The sequence below is a fragment of the Larimichthys crocea genome, chromosome X (assembly GCF_000972845.2).
Source record: "Larimichthys crocea isolate SSNF chromosome X, L_crocea_2.0, whole genome shotgun sequence".
In the NCBI taxonomy this organism is placed as follows: domain Eukaryota; kingdom Metazoa; phylum Chordata; class Actinopteri; family Sciaenidae; genus Larimichthys; species Larimichthys crocea.
This window is the reverse complement of record NC_040020.1, coordinates 18,113,358-18,130,453: the sequence shown is the minus strand read 5'-3', so window position 1 is coordinate 18,130,453 and position 17,096 is coordinate 18,113,358. Positions and strand designations below refer to the sequence as shown.

Genomic DNA, 17,096 nt, shown 5'->3' with positions numbered 1-17,096 from the left:
AATTCTCAGAAGTCTACAGAAATGTCTAAAGTTTTGATCCCAAATTACAACGTAATTTTTTCTGTAGTGCTCCTTGATGTTTTGGTGTCTAAATGTGGGATTTTTGGGGATTATTGACAACTTGTATTAATTATAATGTGGTCAAAATGGTTATATTTTAATGTGCTGAGACATGCACTGATGATGATTAATATAAATTCACAATTTTAATACATGAGATATTAGATGGATGCTTTACAGATGCTGCATGTACCATTATCTACAGTACAGCATCAATATCACATGCTTTGGAATAATTAAAATAAATAATCAATCTCAATCAGTCTTTTTAACTGTGCCTGCCAGACTTAACTCTGGGACAACAGCACCCTCGTACGGCAGATGGAGCAGATATGAAGAAAAACTGAGCTGTCAGCAAACAGTGTAAACACAGATGCTTGAAGTGACTGTTTGTTCACAGTAATTGTACTCAGATATGCTTAATAATTACTCGAGATTAAGGTGGTAATGATAATTTTCAATTTTCAAATGCAAAAAAGGAGCTTAAATATCAACATCCAAGTATGATAGACAGGTGACTTCCAGTTCCCCTCAGTCATGTGGGGTGAGGAATCATAGTCATGTGACTTCTGCGAAGGATCCCTGGCTCTAAAGAGCATAAATAAAAACATAACAATGAAAAATATTTGAAAAATATATTAATTAAGAATTAAGATCTTTTCCATCCATCCATTAAAAACTTGAGTCACTCCCTTCACTCAGTTGTTTTTGCTTTAGGTGTTTCAATTTAAATCAATATATCAGGACATGTGTCATTTGAGAAAATGAAAATAAACACACATGTTAGAGTGTAATATGTACGCTTTACCTGTGTAATAATGTATTTCGTGCTGGCTTCCATGATGTGATTCATTTGGTGTGAAGCCTCTTCAGTGTTAGCTGTACCTGCATCTGAGGGACTCTGAGAAATCACAGGTCTCTTCTTAAAATACTGAACCACAAACACCACCTGCAAGGAAGAAGAGACCTTAGTTACAGACCTGTACCATCATTTTAATCACGTAAAATGGTGAATGATGTCTTGCATGACCAAAAAAGTTACTTGTATGTCACAAACACGGTCATAAAACCAAAGCATACTGCAGCTAACACAAAGGGGCTTCTACGATGGAGATATTGTGATTGTGCTGGAGGAGACGGAGCTCCATCATGTTGTGTGTGACCCAGCTTTTTGTCCCGGCAGAGACTGTTGTGCGTGACTTGTTACACAAAAGAGGAATTCAAGTTCATTCAAGCAACAACAACGTGTGTGCCTTGTGTGCGAGTGTCCTGCAGCAAATGAGTCCATTAGACTAGTTTTCTATGAATGTTGATGGACAGCGGCAGAGTGGTCTGACTCTCTGAAAAAGAGATTCTCTGGTTAGTTTGAAAATGACCTTAAAATGTAACAGAATGTAACACGTGAGAGAACACTGTAATCACAGTTATTCCGTATATTTTGAAGGGTTTAATCAGTTTTTGTAAATCCATTTTTTAAAATGATTTCTGGACAGTTTAACTGTAATGTTGATTTTCTTCAGACAGCCATGAGTGCTGCCTCCCTTCATGTGAAGAAGTAAACTGGAATTCATATGTAAACTGACCGTTGATCGGTACATTTAGTTCAGTCCAAATTATTAATATGATTACTTTTATTACATTACTGTGTCACTTGATGTTACGCTTGTTACAGAATTTTCTATCCTTAAGTAACACAAGGCCACGTGTGGGCCTTGAGGTCCTCGGCAGTATTAACTGTTTGGCTTTGAGTGGGTGCCACCATATCGCAACACTGTGGTGGCCAGGGTCGAAGAGACCTGTTGCTGCCTTCCTAGACATAATAGATAGCTTGTTGTTGATGTTCCAATCTGCGTAAACAGACATCTGTGTCCCCAGACTAGAATATGTTGACAATAACACCTGCATGGGTAAAGACATTCTCTTTGACTAATTCTGGGCGTAAAGTATTTGTGGTGTGATCTTTGGGTTTAAAGTTTATCCACCAGCATGAGTTCAGCAGAATGTGAGACCGACTCAGACACTTCTGATGAACTTTGAGAGTGTCTCTAATTCTCCTTGATCAAGCGTCAATAAATAATACAGCATAAGACATCAGAGGCTCCTGAACACTTTCTTCCTTCCTGACCTCACCATTGACCTTTGACTTCGGCAATTTCTCCACAACAACACTGACCATGATAAAGAACAGCACGTTTCTTAGCATTAGCAGTATGCTACTGCCAACAAACGTCTTTGAGGGTTGAATTTTAACATTTTGTTTGAGAGCTTTGTACGACACAAAAGTGTTCCCTTAGGGGAAAAAGAAAAAAGCTTGAAAAGGCTGAATGTGAACATGACTTTGATGTGCCTGAATTGAGAAATGTATTAATCCCAAAAGAATGAGCTCACCTCCAGTTAGATAATGCAGTGTGATTACTTTCAAACTTAACTAAAGCATCTAACTACTTTTTTAGATGTAAACTAGTGTGTGGGTCTTTAGTAGTGTTGTCAGCTCCAGATCTTGACATATTAGTGTAAACTATTTCAATTCTACATATTGTGCTATAAACATGCACTGACCTCCCTCTACAGGTTGAAACCTGGTTTTTCAGCTTTTGTTATCTCTGACTACCACCAGCTGTATTCCTGACATATTGAGCGGTGGTCACTAACTGACTGTCCTCTACTGCAGGGGTCTTCAACCTTCTTCAGCCCAAGGACCCTTTGGACAAGACACAAACAGAGTGTAATTAATATTTTATTAATATTTTTAAATGTGTCACATTTTAAGCCTGGTCGATAATAACTTTTATATTTACTTTATTCAACTTTTATTTCACCTTATTAACCTATTTATATACTGGGTTATTAGCCTGTATGTGTTGATGATTGATAAAAAGTTCATGCATAATTATTATTGGTTATTAAATGCCAAGAGCTCTATGTCCACTGATTCATCTGATCGCAGTGCTCCACTGTTTGCAGTTTCTCAATTATCTGCACCCTCACATTCACCATTATTTATTGTGAAAATTGTCAGTTATTATGACAATAATTGGCGGACCCCCTGCAGTACCTCTGCGGACCCTCTAGGGGTCATGGACCCCTGGTTGAAGACCCCTGGGTTAATGCACAGCGTGCTGCTACAATAACTGACCAGAAAGACAGCGATAGCTCCTCCAATGCTTTGTCCTGCAACAACATCACTCCAGTGGTTGCGGTACTCGGCCACTCTGTTGATGCCTGTCAGCACGGCCAGACTGACCAATGAGAGGCTGAGGAGAGGGCCAGTCAGGCGACCTCCACTGGAACCGACACAGGACATGACGTACATCTGAAACAGAAGATCAGTTTCTTTTCTGTGACACTTCAGAACCAATGTTGGTGTTTAGCAGTGAAGATAAACTGGCTGTTGGTCACTCACTGCCAGGTAAACAGCTGTATACAGACTCAGTGCGGCCTCTTTGGAGGGGAAAGTCTTTCTGGCTCTCATGATGTCATCGGGGTCACCAGTACAAGCGTCTGATTGACTGACAAAGAGTGTTGCGTCCTCGCAGCCGAGGGCAGTGTAATTGGGCTGGCAGACGGACAGGAAGTGAGGAGCCAAACTTCCTGTGATCAGCTGACCTGCGTTGACAAAGATGTCTGTTGTAAACAGACCGAAGACGTACACACCTACGGAGAAGCACAAACAGATCAGAGAAGCATCTCAGGTGAAAGGTTCTGTACCTACTCGTATCTAGAAAAATGTCATCTTATTACATTATTCTTAGTAGTTTTTAAGTGTAAACGAAACTTCAAACCTCTTTTTTTTCAGATGTAAACCAGTGTATGTTATTGATCAACATATTGTGCTATAAATATGCACCTCCCTCTACTGGTTGAAACTTGGCTATTGCATCTGCATTTCGCTATTGGCTGGGTTCGAAAGCAGGTGATATATGGTGGCAGCTTTCAATTCAACTCAATTTCATTCAATTTCATTTATACAACATATATCATAACAAAAATAATCTCATGACACTTTCCATACAGAGCAGGTCTAGACCGTACTCTTTATAATATTATTTGCAGAGACCCAACAGTTCCACCATGAGCAAGCACTTGGCAACAGTGGCAAGGAAAAATTTCCTTTTAACAGGCAGAAACCTCAGACAGAACTAAGCTCATTGGTGGACGGTCATCAACCGTGACCCGCGAAAGAGAGAGAGGGTCAGAGACCTCATCACAGTCCTGCTCACTGAATAGTGGTCACTAGCCATGCGACCCCCATGGTGATCGTCCTCTGCTGCAATGAGCAATGATGGATGCAGTGGTGTGTGGACTGTAAACATTCACCTTTTCCTCATAAAATAAAATCTGAACTGCATCAGTGAGGACGCCTACGATGATCAGCATGAGGCACTTCTGAGGAAACCACAAAAGATATTTAAATTATGGAGTAAAGTGGTACAGTGTTTAGTTATTTGGGTCCAGTATTTTTACTCGGATTACCAAGGAAACGGAAGGTCCTGCGCAACATGGGGTTCACGTAGCAACAGTCGCCCATGACAACAACCTTCTCCTGGTCGTACAGGTTGTTTGAGTTGTAGTGAAGGAGGAAGATAACCAGCTCTACGCCTGAAATCTGTGAAACAGAATGACAAAACAAGATTACTTTTGAAGGAGAGAATTTAACTTTAAAGGGAATAAAGTTACTAGTAATGATAATGTGCTCATTACACACACATGTACATACACCAACTGTTCCGATTATTGACTTTGTCCTCCAAATGATCTTGAAAGCAACATTCATACCATAACTGGAATACCACAACCTGAGCACAGGAAATCTACAGCCCTGTGTTTGTTTGTCATTCAGACGTGCAGTGGACTCGCAGTGATGTATGTGTACACAGAAAGTCTCTTATTTTAAATGGGTCTCAAGTTAGTGAGTAAATATTACAGTATTGTTGGAATATTAGCTTCCATTAATTGGTTAAAAAATAAAAAGCACAGTTTTATCTTGGAAAAAGACATTCATTAGGCTCTGAACTATAGCTGTCTTACGTGGTGCTACAGTTATCATTTTTCTTTTTCCACAAGGGCGAGAGTCACACCACGTAATAACCATGCTGTTTAATCAGCATCTTGATATGTCACGGTGCTGTGTATTAATGAGAATTGCTCACTAACACAGAGTTGAACAAATATGTTAATCAAATTTAAGGAAAAAAAACAAAAGTGTTGCATTTATATCTTATGCTGAGTCATGAGTTAATTTAAGAATATTCAGAGCAACATAAATGTTCATCTGAATATGTATTCTTATGTGGGAGTTTCTAACTACTTTTTCATACAGCTCTTGTGTCGTGTCTATAAGTGTGTTCACACTGTCAGTTATGTCAAAATGCAGTGTACTGTGAGCACCTGGACGGTACATTCATAACGGTCAAAAATTTGAGCGTGGAGCACTAAAAAATATTTGTTCCCACTTTAACATGTATGACCTGGGGCTGGCTGTAGCTCTCTTTCCAGTGGCATCATGTACTATCTTCATCACAACAAAGAAAAGTCACACATTGTGTGTCTAAACTCACCAGTACAACAGGCAGTCCACCCACCACAGAGTACAGTATGACAGGCTGTATGCGGCTGTCCTGTTCAGGTCCAGGATCTGGTTTAGTTAAAGTCGGGTCTCTGCAGATGAAGCCCTGCTGTGCCGGACTGAAAGTGTCTGTGAACTCGCAGTAGTAAACCAGCATCACCGTAGATGCCAAAATCACCACCTGGAAGTACAGCATGGTGCGGTCAGCCTCCAACAACCTGGCTTTACAAGGTCCTGGATATTGTTATGAAGAGTCCAGTCACTGCGGATGTTTTAAATCCAATGTTGCCAGTTTCTAGTGTATATCACCATGGTGACCTCTGGTTAATGTCACCCACCATGATGCTTTATAATCCAAATCTCAGAACAAGTATAATGTAAAACCTTCAGTTTGAACTTGAACTTGTAGAATCAAATCACAGATGATGGTGGTGATACTAAAGAAGAAGAAGAAGATGATGATGATGATGATTTGCCCCTCAGAGACAAAGAATATCGCTCTTTGCAGGGTTTTCTTGTGATTCAGTGGGAGGGAAACCTTGTCCTTCCACTCCTGTGAATTTCCTGAATCATCTGACTGCATCGAAGCAGAGAATTCATTCTATGTGACTGAACAATCTCTAAAGAGCCACTTGCAGTCTACTGAACACAAACTCACATCACTGCAGAATAAGAGAAAGTAGAGGGCAGACAGTACACATTTCTCAACTGATGCTGAACGCTAAAGCACTAACATTACCACCTTACAAAGCTGGTAAGGTATAGTGCAAACAGTTCATTTAGTCATGTAAATCTGATGAATGCAATGCTCTCTTTTAGCCTTGTTTTTGGTCTCATGTTCACCAGCTGGTCTCTGCTGTAACTGTGTGGTCTCAGGATACAATGAAGCTGTCGCGTACAGACTGCTGGAGGTAACAAGGTGTGTAGAATGCATTGTGTTTGGGAGGTGGGATGGACCAGTACAGGTCCACCAGTAGATGCCTGCATGGGGTCCAGAAACAGGTTCACGTTACTCCTGTAGTCAGAAACAGTGAGCACTGCTGCCATCCGGTGGTAATACTGCAACATAACGTAAATAACATGCATAGTGTGCATGTGTGCACTCTGCTTTATGACATAACCAGCTTTCAGTGAGGACTACCAGAGACTGAGTGAGTGTGAGAGTTACAATACAACACACAGGACTGCGTGTCCTACATACCTGGAAGCTGAACCAGCAGGGAGCTCCAATCAGCGACTGTAAACCTTTTAAAAGGTAAACTGGTTTGTTGTGTGTCAGAGGAACAACTCCATCAGGTCTCCAGCTGGATAGAGTCACCTCAAACAGTGCCTTCAACGATGCTCACTACAATGAAAGTACACGCTAATACGTCCACACCACAGACCTGCCAGACGTCTCACTGAAGTTCATCATCTTTTTGTCAACACTGTTTAACATGTTAAATCAGCTCATAGTATTATTATTATTATTATTATTATTATTATTATTATTATTATTATTACATACTACACAAGTGGATCATATTAGAAACACTTCTTAATTGAGTGTACAGGTGTTCCTAATAAAGTGACCATCATCCTGTCAGCCTCTGTCTGATCAGTAGGAAGCATAATCAATTTTGCTTCAGTCAGTTATTCATTTCACTGTTGTAGTTGAAGGACTGTTTATTTTGTTAATAAGATCATACAAGATTGAATCAGATTTTTTATCCTGTGTTTTCTCTGACCTCGTTCATCAAGTGTCATAACCTGTCTTTAAGTATCCTGTTTGTAGCTCCGCCTGTGGTTTTCCAACAGCTTGATCCTGATGATGAATATTAATATTAATATTACAGTGTTCACAAAGGTGGAATAGACGAGGTTAAGTTGTTAGTTGGTTGTTGTTGTTCTGTCTGATGCAGTGGACACTTCTTGAAATCTCTGTCTGAGTTGAAAGTGTAGTTTAGTCTGTAGCACTGCTTCTTAAACTGTGGTACGTGTACCTCGGGGTGGTACGTGACCTCGCTGTAGTGGTACTTGGAGGAATGCCTGAAATACCCTTTTAAAAATTAAATAAATGAATTAAAAAACATATTATAGTATCAAAATATGACATTTCAAATGAAAATAAACTCTCTGTAATGTAATGTAACACGTTCTGTATTTCCTTTGTTTTTCGATATGAGCCTGCTCTGTAATCACTGCATGTAGCATATGTGCATATATCTATGATTAGTTACAAGCGGAATGTGATGGCACATTAGTTAGAGGACATAAAAATAAACAGTTAAAAAACCTTTTTTGAAATTGTGGCTCCAAATTGGAAATATTAGAAAGAGAAGTGCAGATCAGTACAACTGCTTTTCTTTTAGTCAACAATAAATGATCTTGGTGGTAAAATGTTTGGGAAACACTGCTCCATAGTGTAAATGAATATCTGTATTGGACAGTCAATGTGTGCACCATGTTATTTTAACAAAATTCAAACTACATTTAAACATTTAAACTATGCTGTCAAAGCCTCATGGGAGCTGTAGTTGTAGCTCGTAGATGCTTGCTTCATTTGTCAAATGACGGTGACCCTGATGTAGAAAACGTCTTTATTATCATGTCACTGTCCATGAATACTTCAGTCCACACTGGGATCCTACAGAAACAAAGGCTGAGCTGATTCATCAGCAGCAGGCTGTTCACTTGTTTTAAAGCTGCCCTGGAGCAGGTTAGTGGTGCAGTGCCAGTTACCATGGTGACCAGCTATGTCTGACCAAATTTATAATCAGCAGTAAAACATCCACAAAAGAGACACACTCTGTGATAAAAGCAGCATGTCAGCGCCACTTCATGTGAACAGATCCAGACTGTGGTCCGGCTCAGACACACTGCTGGACCCGTCACCATGGCAACAGTCAGTCTGACGGTGCTGTTCTCTCTTCCGCCTCCGTTTGTACACGCTTGTTTTCTTCTTCTTCTCCTTTTCTTCTGACTCCCCCTTCTCTGTCTCCAGACTATGAGGGGAATCTTGAAGTTCCTGTGAGGCGGGAGGATCTGGGATTTGTAGTTTTTGTAGTTTCTCTGCAGACAGGGCTGACTGGAGATTCTGGTAGAACCTGGAGATGATTAAAAAAATGAAATCAGAGCTCCCTGTATCTCCCTACACACCTTATATTATTCAGTGAGAACTAACTTTTAATGGCAAACAGCCGTTGTCGGTTCAACCAATCACTGAATCACATAAAGCCAAACAGTTAACTGACCTGTCGATCCGTCTGAGATTCTCCTCCATCTTCTGATTGGCTATCTGAGTCAGGAAATGGATGTATTCATGTTCAACCAGGAGCTTTCCTTCATGGCTGAGAGGAACCTCCAGGCCGTGGGTGCTCCGGACTGCCTAGAAGGACAACACACAGCAGGGAAACATCTACATCTTTTACATTGTATGTGCAACCAACACATGCAGCAAAGCAATGAAATGTAATGATGCTGAGAGAGTAACAGCAGCCAAACACAAAATCTACCGTGATGATTTTCCCCGTCTTGCCGACAGTCAGACCAGAGTTCCTGAAGCCTGAGTTGATGGCCACAGAGTGCTACAAGAAAGAGATAAGACATTTAATGACTCAGCGCTCAGTTTATTTTCTAAAGAAGATACTGCATAATAACACTATGCTGGAAAAAATGACCCCATGTGAACGTCTAATGAGATCATTCGATGTGGGAGGAATTCTGCCTGACAGTGAACTGATCACAGATTTAACGCAGATTGAGGTTCATTTCAGTACACTGTGAAATGTTTACTTCAAATTGCAAGGAGCAACTCTGGATTGGTCAAAATGAAGTTAGATGTGAAAATATGTGGAGAGGGGTGAGAGGGGAGAAACTGTGTGCAGGGTCAGAAAGATTTCACATCTTACTCTGTGACTTGAGCAGTTTATTTCCACCAGAGTTGTAAGTTGTAGGTTTTGGTGAGTTTGACTTTCTGTGTGTTGAGTTTGAATAAAGTGTGAAGCAGTGATGAGGTGAAATGACTGGTGTCTTTGAACACAGCGACGTATGCTTTGAGAGGTAACGTGAGGTGGATGTAATGGCACACAGACTGTCATCGCACCATGAGCTGTGCGTCCTCGAGCCGCCGACACTGAACGTGGAGCACAAAGGGCTCAAACTTCAACATAGCGTCTCCACCGGACCTGGACACACCAGATATCTGCGGGACAAACACAGAGCACTCTTGTTATTATTGGATCTGCTTTAAGAGATGGAATATCAGGAGTACAGAGGTCTGTCATGTCTCACCACGTCCTCTGGTTGACATTTGTGGTGTGAGACAAACAGCCAAACACAGTCCTGCTTCTGGACATCACTTCTGTCTGCAGCCTGGAGAGAAGAAAGGACAGCGAGCTGTCAGCAGGCAGGATGCTGTGCTAAAACCCTATCTTATAATAAGTCATTATACTACATAATGAGGTGAATGTCTCTGTTTTACTGCTGTTAGGCAGCTGTAGCTCGGTGGACTGTCCTCACAGTCCAGCCCGGAGTCCAGCCTCTCTCACCCCGTCGATGAGGACGATTCTCCCGGAGCAGGAGCTGGTGGTGAAGTACTCCTCCCGGCTGTTGAGCAGAGACACGACATGCTGGATGTCTTCGTCCACTGTGCCCTTCTTACTGTGGTCCAGCTTGTTCAGACTCTGCTTCTTCCACTGGCGGAACGTTTTCTCCATGACTGATCCAGTCACAGTGACCACAGAGTTCATCTGCAGGGAGCTGTCCAAGAGCTCAGGACCGCGCAGACACAGGCGGGAAGACTCTGACACCCTTTATTAATATTATTATTATTATTATTATTATTATTATTATTATTATTACTCCATACTGTTGTTACTTTGATAGGAGCTAACTGCGAGCTGGTGTTTTCTTCTTCGGCGGTAAAAATGTCGGTAGAGATACGAGCCAACAGCGCACACTGCCACCTGCCGTCCTGGAGGACACACTACAAACTGTTGTAGGAGGCGTTGTTATGATAGATAGATAGATAGATAGATAGATAGATAGATAGATAGATAGATAGATAGATAGATAGATAGTGTAGTGTATTTTCGGTGATGATGCTGATGTTTGAAGAGAAGTTCCGCCGACACCGTCTTAGTTGTATAACAAGTTTATTACAACAAGTTCAGTACCGTACAAGTAACACGTTACTTGGAGAGCTCCTGGCCGAATGATGAAAGACTCTCCCGACCTATGCCGGACAAGCCCTTATATAGGTTATTTTGTGCCCCCCCATGACATGCGGTAACAAGAGCCCCCTGCAAACATACAATGAAGTTACTTAAGCCCAAAGACACTGAAAGATAATAAACAGTCCTTCCCAGGAAAAAACCCCTATAGGCTTGACCTTTGACCTGACTCCTCATCAATTCATCTAAAGAGAACTCAGAGGCTCCGGCCGGTCTGACCTCTCGGACAGATAGCCCCTGCTCCAGATGTGGACTGGACATCAGCCTGTGACTACACAGGTATTGTAGGATAACCCTATAGCCTCTGGCTCCAGGAGTGGTCTAAAGAAGTCTTTACTTCTCCTGACCATCTGGCACTGGCTGGGTCATATGACCCCTAGGTCAATAGCCTGGGTTTGTGACCACACAGGCATCTTACAATAAAGCATTCCTATAAGACTATGCTAAGACTATGCATCTCTGTGCAGACACCTCAATAGATAGATAGATAGATAGATAGATAGATAGATAGATAGATAGATAGATAGATAGATAGATAGATAGATAGATAGACTCTTTTTTTATCCCAAGCTGGGAAATAAGAATGAAGATATAAAGAACAAACTATACATAATAAAATATCAAAATAGTAAATAAAATATATTGTACAAAAGTACATACAGCAAATTGGCAGTGTTGATTTGGTGCAATGTAAGAAAGGAGAAATGTGCAGTGTAAATTATGACTGTATATTTTTAGCTGTTATTATACAGTGTAATGGTATGTGCAGGCTGAAGTATGACATGCAGACCAAAAACACGACAGACACAATACATAACCTAGAAATACTGTTGTTCTGTTCTAAATGTTTGTCCTAGGCTGCTGCAGCAACACTTCAACATGGTGCACTCTGAAGATATAAAATGCTCTATCTAAAACATATTCATTCTTATTGTTATTAGGTGATTTTACACTAAAGAAAACATAGTTATGAATATTATATTCAATTTCTGCCATATTCTATAAATAAATCATTGAACAAAGTAACAGGTACTTAGACAATGAAATGCAGTTTAGCATCTAACCAGAAGTGCAGAGTATGTACTGTACATATGAACAGGATATATAAATATAGTGCAGGTATACATTTCAATATGCTAATCATAATCTATTTTTTAGAGTTTTTTAAGTTGCTGCAGCAATTATACTTGATTAATTTCAACAAATTCATTTATTTACAACAGCTGCATCTTCAACGTACTTTAAATACTTGATCAGGAACCCCCATCATGTCCCAGTGGCCTCTGTCTGTCTCAGAAGCTCACCTACTTTTTGCAAAGCAAGACGGTATATATGTCATTATGACACCTGCCTGTCTAACAGCCTCGACAGACAGACTCAATATGATGAATAGTCTGGTCTTTCTTAAGACAGAGATAATGGCAGTAAATAAAGTCTTTAGAGTTACAGAGAGAGAGAAGGAGAGAGAGAGAGAGAGAGAGAGAGAGAGAGAGAGAGAGAGAGAGAGAGAGAGAGAGAGTTATCCCCCATTGGACTGGCATGGTTTTGCTGGCCCAGAAGCTATAAGTGATAACAGAGCAGAAGTAGGCAGACAACATTCGAAGCAGATTAGAATACAGTGACACAGTGCAGGTTCTGGATCTCTGCCATGAAGACATTATGAGGATCAGACCACAGGTCAGTCTCACTCTTCATCTCTCACTCCATTTACACACTGTAGTGGCCTATAGCAGACTAAGCCTGAGATCACTGTGTGGTCGGTAATGACCACAGCCACAGTAAAGATCACAGAGGAGTCAAAACTGTGGACCAAATCACAGCAGGACGACAGAAGAAGACTGGAAGCAGCTTTTCTCACGTGGGGTTTAGTTCTTACGAGATTGTTGCAATTATTCTGAGCACTGCCGCCCACGCTGAACCTTACAACACACCCTCAGCGCTTTAAATACAGCTGATACAGAGAGTATTCCTGTGTCTGGAGACTCACAAATGTTACAAGCAGTCGTGTTAACAGTGGTTTATACTATCTCACCTCATGGTGTAAATACAGCATAAAGGCTATACTTTACATTGAAATGTTCAAGTTTATGTTGTAACTTTTGACTGGTTTTGTCGTTTTAAATTAGATAACTTTATGGTTATAAACTGAGAGATGTGTTCAGAACTTTCATTTTGTCAGTGTGGAAAAGGTTCTGAAACCTCATGGCTAAAATCTGCTCTAGATGTTTCATTAGAATCACATCAGATTGCAGGATAAGACTTTGCATTATTCTATATTTTTTATTCTTTGGACAAATCACAAGACCAAACCAACAAAGCTAACTAACTAAAGCTCATAAACATATAATCAAATTTTTGAAAAGGCTCAGTCATTCCCTAAAACAGCTGGTCACTGTAGTTTTTAACAAACATCACTCAAATAGGTGCAAATAGCACATTTGTTGGGATCTACTTTCAGAGGCGGATTAATCTACATTTGGCAGCATTTCTAGCAGTGATGGTTCACATTTTCCAGCTGGTGTAAAGCCTGTTACTTTGTTGCCAGAAGGGATTTGTTCCTATTTGATGAATAATTAAGTATAATTAGGGAGTGTTCCTTCCCCTTCCACACACACAAACACACACACACACACACACACACACACACACTGACATTTGTCAACAATTAGCCAGTCAGTTGTACTACATTCTGCAACTCAGGAGCTGCAATTCCATCACATATTAAGTATAACTGCAATAAGATGCTACAGTTACTTGTAGATATATAGACAGAGTACTTTACAGTACAAGTAACAACACAGAACAGGCACACACTATATACAGGCATGAGGTAACAACAGTGTAAATAGAATAAACTCTAAGGAGGAAGAACATATGGTTCTTAACTTAATTGTGAGAGTGCAATTATGAAATCAACTGTTCCAGAATGAGTCTCCTCTCTCTGCATAGTCATTATACAGAGTTATGGCAGTTGGTAGGAATTACTTTTTTACAGTGGAGCTGCAAGAGTCTCAGACTGAAACTGCTCTGTTGTTTGAGCAGGAGGTCATGTAGTAGATGAGACTTATTGTCCATGCTACTGAGACGTTTGTGGAGCATTAGCATTCAACTTTATTTAATTAGGGAATATCCTGCACAAGAAATAGATGTATAATAGATGTACAACGTCACAGCAAGACAATTCATTTACACAAAGCAGTCATCACACACACAGATATTGATTGCAACATTTGCATGTTAAACCCATCAGTAAGTTTAGCTTCATGGAATGAAGTGTTGCTACCTTCGTTTGTTATGCAGTTCAGTGCACTATGAGTTTTTGGACACTTGTGACCTCAATGTTGACGTATCAGCACCTTCTAAGATGTGTGTGTCTTTCTGTATTTACACACCAAGCAGCTATAGAGCAACAGTATCATTTAATTAAGTTAATTTAATTTAAGTCCAGTGCTCACTCTCTTTGAGCTGTTTTTGGTCTCCTCTTTAGTTGCTGCTGTTTGCACCTTAGCAGGTTGTGTCCAGTGGGTTTGTAGAGCTTTTTGGCTGAAAACAGCTGCCTGCTGTGGCTGACAAAAATGACACTATGAGGAGTGAGAGTGAACCTGAGCAGTGAAGCTGAACTTACTGTTAAACCGTGAACTCACTGAGTGCCACAGCTGTCTGGAGTAATGAATCAAATGGTGGAATTCAATGTGGATAGTGGAGGACTGTGTAATGGGTTTTTTTCCCTTGCATCTGTTCTAGTATAAGAATTCAATTAAACATTTTAATAGATTCTGTTGTCATATATCTGTGACAACATGAGCTTTCAAACCTGAATAAGTCATAAGCATTTGTTGATTATGATTAGTGTTGACCTGGTCCAATTTAACAGGTAGTAATCAGAGAAACAGGTGCACCATGAAGTTGATTTGAACAGTCCCATTCGTGTTTTTGCTGTATGCCATGTATTATTTCTTTTTTTCTAATTTCTGAGACACATTTTTAAGCGTTTGGACACATTTTGCATTGAGTATCACTGATGAAATGAGATGACGACTGTCATACACACCAGCTCTAAGCTTTTTCACACATGGCATATGAAAACACAGTGACTTCTCACACATTTGAGTACTTCTACCGTTTCCTCTACCCTGTTTCTTCATGACACTTAAAGGTGGCACATCACATCATATGTATGGAATCAGTCTATAAACACTGCCGACATATTGCAGGCAGTGTCCTGAGGCCATAACATGGCACAGTGTTTGATGCCTGTGTGTCCTGAGGGCTGCGTGTCCCACATACCATCACGAGTACAGCTCTGCTGTGCTAAAAGGGGTTCGTTCACATACACACACACACGCACGCGCACCACCCGCGCGGAAAATAGGTTTTTAGCACACTTGTGACGTCACGCCCATCGATTGGTTTTGGTTTTCCTCCTAAGATTGTATATTCACAGGATAAGTCACTCTGTTGGTGAAATCCAGACCTGCCTGGAGAGGTGGTGATCACCCAGATAAACAGCCCAGTTTCTGAAGGGAGGGGATCATGCTCATGATGACATGTTGGCATTCATGGTTCCCTCAATAAACTGTAGCTCCCCACTACCGTCAGCACTCATGCAGCCCCAGACCATGACACTCCCACCACCATGCTTGATTGTAGGTAGGACACACTTGTCTTTGTACTCCTCACCTGGTTGCTGCCACACATGCTTGACACCATCTGAACCAAATAAGTTTATCCTGGTCTCATCAGACCACGGGACATGGTTCCAGTAATCCATGTCCTTAGTCTGCTTGTCTTCAGCAAACTGTTTGCGGGCTTTCTTGTGCATCATCATTAGAAGAGGTTTCCTTCTGGGGCCACAGCCATGCAGACCAATTTGATGCAGTGTGCGGTGTATGGTCTGAGCACTGACAGGCTGACCTCCCACCTCTTCAACCTCTGCAGCAATGCTGGAAGCATTCATACGTCTATTTTCCAAAGACAACCTCTGGATAGGACACTGAACACATGCACTCATCTTCTTTGGTTGACCATGGGTGGAACCTGTCCTGTTAAACCGCTGTATGGTCTTGGCCACCGTGCTGCGGCTTAGTTTCAGAGTGTTGTCAATCTTCTGAGAGCCTAGGCCATGTTTATGCAGAGCAACAATTCTTTTTTTCAGACCCCCAGAGAGTTCTTTGCCATGTTGAACTTCCAGTGACCAGTGTGGGAGAGTGTGAGAGCGATAACACCAAATTTAACACACCTGAGACCTTGTATCACTAACGAGTCACATGACACCGGGGAGGGAAAATGGCCAATTGGGCCCAATTTGGCCTTTTTTTTTACTTAGGGGTGTACTCATTTTTGTTGCCAGTGGTTTAGACATTAATGGCTGTGTTGAGTTATTTTGAGGGGACAGCAAATTTAAACTGTTATACAAGCTGTACACTGACTACTTTACATTATATCAAAGTGTCATATCTTCAGTGCCGTCCCATGAAAAGATATAATGAGATATCTGCAGAAATGTGAGGGGTGTACTCACTTTTGTGAGATACTGTAGATATAGTATCAACCTAAAGTAAGTATTGTAGTCCCCTGTAGAGTATTGCAAGTAGCAAGGCTGTAAACTTGTTTATTTCTGCTGTGAAGTTGGACATTTGAACATGGGGACTTATGGAGACTGACTCACTTCTGGAGCCAGCCTCAAGTGGACGTTTGAGGAGCTGCAGTTTTTTTGGCACTTGTTGGCTTCACAACACAGACAAGGAGTTTGCTGACTAGGGACTACCAGAAAAGTAAGGTTTGATGTCCAGCCTTAATCATCTCCAAAACAGTGACTGTGACCAGAGCTTGGTTCTTTTCTTTTCTTGTTTATTTCCAAATGACCCGGCTCCTTTGAGTAAACCACAGACCCCGCTGGGAACAATTTACAGTGATAACCGTTTACTTCAGCAAAAAGGTCTTTATCAAATCAGCTCACGTCAGGGTCTGTGGATCATAAAAAGCCTCCATATAAAACTGAAATGTATGCAGAGTGATACATCATAACGTAGTTCTACCGCTTCACACCTGCTGATGTGCGTCAAGTTAGCGGAAATTAGCCCCAATATACCAGATGTGGCTAATATGTTTGCAGTAAACTACGTTCAAATTCAAACAAAGCTCCTCTGGAAATCATAGGAATACAGCAAGAGCTTTTACACACATGTCCAGTAGATTTATCGCTTGAGCGGGAAACAAACGTGCTAAGAAATAGTCAAATGCGTTTATTTTGAAAA

At 41.0% G+C, this 17,096-nt stretch overlaps 2 protein-coding genes across 2 annotated transcripts; both read right to left on the bottom strand.

Moving 5' to 3' along the window:
• Positions 1–618: 618 nt before the first annotated feature.
• Positions 619–5,822, bottom strand: LOC104933489 (phospholipid phosphatase-related protein type 5-like). Its single transcript, XM_027282596.1, has 6 exons — positions 5,619–5,822; positions 4,534–4,666; positions 3,464–3,714; positions 3,197–3,373; positions 869–1,009; positions 619–648 (listed from the first exon to the last, which is right to left on the bottom strand). The coding sequence occupies exons 1-6, from the start codon at positions 5,820–5,822 to the stop codon at positions 619–621; spliced, it is 936 nt and encodes a 311-aa protein (XP_027138397.1).
• A 1,969-nt stretch (positions 5,823–7,791) lies between these two features.
• tyw3 (tRNA-yW synthesizing protein 3 homolog (S. cerevisiae)) lies at positions 7,792–10,484 on the bottom strand. The gene is made up of 6 exons (XM_010748949.3): positions 10,156–10,484; positions 9,899–9,979; positions 9,711–9,809; positions 9,121–9,192; positions 8,860–8,993; positions 7,792–8,712 (listed from the first exon to the last, which is right to left on the bottom strand). Exons 1-6 carry the CDS (start codon positions 10,354–10,356, stop codon positions 8,445–8,447), a joined length of 855 nt encoding a protein of 284 aa, XP_010747251.1. The 5' UTR covers positions 10,357–10,484; the 3' UTR covers positions 7,792–8,444.
• Positions 10,485–17,096: the final 6,612 nt, after the last annotated feature.